Source organism: Chaetura pelagica, unplaced genomic scaffold (genome assembly GCF_000747805.2).
Source record: "Chaetura pelagica isolate M959 unplaced genomic scaffold, ChaPel_1.0 scaffold171, whole genome shotgun sequence".
Lineage (NCBI taxonomy): Eukaryota > Metazoa > Chordata > Aves > Apodiformes > Apodidae > Chaetura > Chaetura pelagica.
Window position 1 is genome coordinate 1311187 of NW_009952066.1, and position 4668 is coordinate 1315854.

Consider the following 4668-nt stretch of genomic DNA (forward strand, 5'->3'; position numbering starts at 1 on the left):
CTTTAGCCTGTGCGGCGGGTGGGCTGTGTTAGGGTGCGGGGTGGGGGTAGAGCACAGCCCCCCCGTAGCACAGTGGGGATGAGCTGGGCCAGGGGTGCCCCAGCAGCCCCCCCGGGGGCTCCATGAGCCCAGCGGTGTGTGACGAGCCCGCAGGGCCTCTGCAGCTCGGGACGCCTGCTACTGTGTCCCCCCCTCGGGATGTGCCCCACCCGCCGTGGGGGATGTCCCCGCTCGTCGCGGCTTTATCCTGGAGGGACTCGCCGTTGGTAATCCTCTCCCAGGGTTCCTTATCCCGGGAGCATCCGGGGGCTCCCCTCGGGATGCCCCACCCGCCGTGGGGGATGTCCCCGCTCGTCGCGGCTTTATCCTGGAGGGACTCGCCGTTGGTAATCCTCTCCCAGGGTTCCTTATCCCGGGAGCATCCGGGGGCTCCCCTCGGGCTGCTGCGAGTGGTGCATCCTCCCCAAGGTCTTCTGCAGCTCCGGGGGGGCTGGACCAGGCGTGGTGGTTCACGGGTGGTTTTCTCATCTCGTGGCACGGCGACTCTTGGAGGGATGGATTCACCCAGGGGGAGCAATACCCCCCAAAACCAGCAGAGCTTCCTTTTCCCTGCGTCTTTTTGTGCAAAAGTAGATACTCCTGAGAGGGTTCTGAAAAATCAGCAGGTTTGGCCACCTCAAGCTTTCCTCGTTACAGCTCTTTTTGTAATTTCAAGGGAAGAGCATTTATGGAGGCCTAAAAACACCAGCCTGGAAAAAATCGAGTGCCTGCATCCCTAAAAGCAGAAGTTTTAAAAATAAATTCCTGCCTTGCCTCTGGCAGATTAATCGGGCAGAGCATGCTCCAGGGGTGTAATCCGGGCAGCAAATTGCTGAAAATCCTTGGAGTGAACAGGCAGAGATTTCCAGAGACAAATTTCTCATTTTCTTGGGCTAAAAATAGATGCTATATATATATATATATCCTCTGGCAGATTAATCGGGCAGAGCATGCTCCAGGGGTGTAATCCGGGCAGCAAATTGCTGAAAATCCTTGGAGTGAACAGGCAGAGATTTCCAGAGACAAATTTCTCATTTTCTTGGGCTAAAAATAGATGCTATATATATATATATATTTGTTTTTAAAATGGAAGAAAAGGTGGTGGGTGAGTTGGCTCCCAGCATCCTCCTGGGTGTAAGGGGGTGCCCAGGCTGCTGCGTGCCCGGCCAAAACCTTTATCGACAGCCAGGCTGTTTCCTGAAGAGCTGCATTAGCTTGCACAAGTGCTTTTAAATTTATTTATTTATTTGAGACTAAAAGGCTGAAAAACACCGGGTTTTGGACGCCTTGCAGGGTGTAGTGTTACCTTGTGCCGCCTCCTTTGGCTACGGTTTGTGTAAAAGGCAGCTTTCAAGAGCAAAGAGTGGTCCAAAAAATCTGCCTGTGCTTCGAAATGAAATGTGGTTGTCTGCCAGGAGGGGGGAGGGAAAAAATAATGCTGATGATAAATGTTTTGCCCTTTCCTGGGTCAACAGGACTGAGGGCAGTGCCAAGCTTGCAGGAGTAAATCCATGAGGAAATCTGCATGTAATTAACAGAAGTTTTTTAACTTCTATATCAAGATCAATTAATGATTTTTGAGGATCTGCGTTATGCTACTGAACCCTGTCGGTGAGACTTGGTTAGAGTTGTTTTTTGGCAGCGAGTTGTCCAGCATCTCTGAATTTTTTATTTTGTTCCCTGAACGATGCAGTACTAGAGTCTGCTTTTTGCAGGTGTTTTTGCTGAGTGGCTCATGTGAACCAGCTGTTCCTGCCCAAAAAAATCAAGACACCTGAGTCATGGAGCAGATGGGGGGCTTGCTCCAGGCTACGAACTCGTGAGGAACATGCCCAAACCCTATGTTGCCATTTCAGGAGTGTGTTTCCTTCTGTCCCTGCTTTGTGCAGTGGAGGATTCATCCCCCTGGGTCTAGCAGGGGCTTGGGAATTTGGTACTCACCAGCTCCTCCTGTTGGCAGCTGGGCTTCCAGACCCCCAAATCCGGCTTTCCCCTCTTGGAGCAGTGTGATCCTCACCCTGTGTTTTAGATTAGGGCCTGGAGGGGCCCTGTCACTTGAGCACAGGGGGCTGCAGTCTCTGAAGCCCTGGTTGAGCTTGGGGCCAGTGTTTCATTTCAGCACGGTGTCAGGGGCTCTTGGCTGTTTTTCAGGGGCAACACTAGGGTGGAGGAAGCCTGCGAGATGTACACCAGGGCTGCCAACATGTTCAAGATCGCCAAAAACTGGAGTGGTGAGTACAGCTCCCACCTTAGGGAGGGATGTGTAGAGGGTGGATGATGTCAGGGTGACCCACCAGTGTCTGAGCCTCTCCATGTGTGAAGATTTACATCCTGGGGGCAGGGGGGTTTCCATTGGGATGATCCCCGTGGTGATTCCTGCTCCACCCTGCGATGATTAAATATTGGCAGAGTGGGCAAGGGGGGGTGACCTGAGTGTTCCTGATGTTAAATCAGCTGGGGTACAGCTTAAAATGAAAGCTGCTCAGTCCGCAGGGGAGCTTTTGAAAGGGGCACTGCCCTGGGTGCACGCATCAGGGAGGAAATACCTTGAGGTGGGACATCAAATCCAGTGGGTTTCAAGCTCCGAAGGGTCCCCCTCACTGATCCAGTAGATGCAGGTCACGGCCAGCAGCGAGGATGAGCATGCAGGCACCAACAGTTTGGGGTTATTGCACACCCCCAACCCCTCTACTTCTCTTGCAGCCGCAGGGAATGCATTTTGCCAGGCAGCCAAGCTGCACATGCAGCTGCAGAGCAAACATGATTCGGCCACCAGCTTCGTGGATGCCGGGAACGCCTACAAAAAAGCTGATCCCCAAGGTGAGGGGAATGAAGTGTGGGGCATGGGCCCATGCTGCAGTGTGTGGTTGTGAAGAGCTGCCCCTCCGTAGTCTGAGGTCTGGATTGTAGTGGGATCCCTGCCCTGAGCCCCAGCCCTGCTCCCAGGGGGTTTTCCTGGGTAGAGGAGAGGTGGGAGGAGAACAAACCAACCTTTGACAGGGTAAGGGTACAAGGCCTGGATTATTCAAGTCTGGTCCTGAATAGCAGGGTTATAATATTCTAGCAGACCCTCAGTTCCCCTACTCCTAGTGGAGCGTTTGAAATTACACCAACCAACCAACCCACCAGCGTTACCTCTGCTTTCCTGTGCTGGGGACAGAACAAACTACCTCAAGATGAATAATGCTGTTTGACAACTGTAATCCCCAAAACTTCCTAGCAGATGGCAGCCCCTGTGTGTTCATGAGGTCAGTATGTTGCATTTTGCTCTGTTTGAGGATGCAGCCTGACAAACCCCAGGGTACAAGTTATCTCTATTTTGCCTTCCAGTGTGGGTTGGGGTGTTTGGGCTGTGTATCGGGATTTGATCCACAGATACAAAAGCGTGGAGATGTGATGTCTGTAGATCTTAACAGTTGAAACTGTTGTATTTGTCATTCTATGTAGATGTAAATGTGCGAGTAGGTACTTACTTGAGAAGCTGGTGTGTGGTCTGATGAAAAGTAATCATATGGAGATCTGATTTTTGAAGGGGGGAGGTCTTGGGCTGGGAATTCTGATGTGCAGGCTGACTTTGTTGTTTTTCCTGAACACTCATGCTGCAGAGGCCATCAACTGCTTAAATGCAGCTATCGATATCTACACGGACATGGTAAGAGGCTGCGCGGGCAGCTCTTGGGCTGCTGCGGCCTGGGGGAGGCTGAGCGTGCTGGGCAGGGGGGCAGCTCCACCTCAGCTCCACCTTCTGCCTCCTCCAGGGCCGGTTCACCATTGCTGCCAAGCACCACATCACCATCGCTGAGATCTATGAGGCCGAGTTGGTGGACATTGAGAAGGTAGGGGTGCGATGGTGGAAGTCACTCAGAGCTTGGCCTGAGGGTTAGCAGGGGGAGCGATGGTTTTCCCAGTGCGCGTGTCTCATGGGGCCATCCTGACTCTTTGGTGTACCCGTCAGCTGAGCAGAAATGCCCAGGTGAGAAGCTTTCCGGGCTGAAGTGGTGTTTCACACCTGAAAAGATCTTTGTGGGGCAGTTTTGTAGCTGTTTTCTGATGTTCCCGAAGGATGCTGCCATTCTTTTAGCTCACAGTTCAACACCAACCCTCTCTCATTACCTCTCTCATAACCGAGGGCCCTGAGCAGGAATCCTGTCCCAAAGCCACTCAACCAGCTGCAAATCTGCTGCTTGAAGCATACAGAACAAAAAATTATGGTTTCTAGATATTACTTTCTAGACAATAATTTACTTCTCTATTCATTACTTCAGTGTTGCCTCCTCATATGCAGCCCCACTTAAATCCATCCTTGGTATGTCAGGGCTGTTCTCTTAAGCGATTTATTCTCTTGTGACAAACCAGCAGAAGCTGTGTCGAGCTGTGGTTTGTGTGTTTGTAGTCATGACCTGGAGAGTGGTGTCACTGGTCTGAAACCTACTCTGGAGCTGGGAACTCCACGAGTTCTCAGTCAGGTTTCCAAGGGCAGCCTTGTGTGTGGAGCCTAGCAGGAACCCCACAGTGTGCTGTGCTGCTGCTCCCTTTATGCCCAGGATGGAAAAGCTTTAGTGAACATGATCACTGGACACTGCTCTGACCACAAATGGAACTTCTGATGTGGCACTCAGGCACACTCTT

General features: G+C 51.9%; 1 protein-coding gene across 1 annotated transcript in view; it reads left to right on the forward strand.

The window, feature by feature from the left end:
• The window catches only part of NAPB (N-ethylmaleimide-sensitive factor attachment protein, beta), a 23220-nt gene that overhangs the window by 5303 nt on the left and 13249 nt on the right, over positions 1 to 4668 (forward strand). Inside the window, exons 2-5 of the mRNA XM_010005037.1 lie at positions 2191 to 2270; positions 2743 to 2859; positions 3645 to 3691; positions 3798 to 3875. Coding sequence (XP_010003339.1) covers positions 2191 to 2270; positions 2743 to 2859; positions 3645 to 3691; positions 3798 to 3875 — 322 coding nt within the window. The remainder of the gene's footprint in view (positions 1 to 2190; positions 2271 to 2742; positions 2860 to 3644; positions 3692 to 3797; positions 3876 to 4668) is intronic.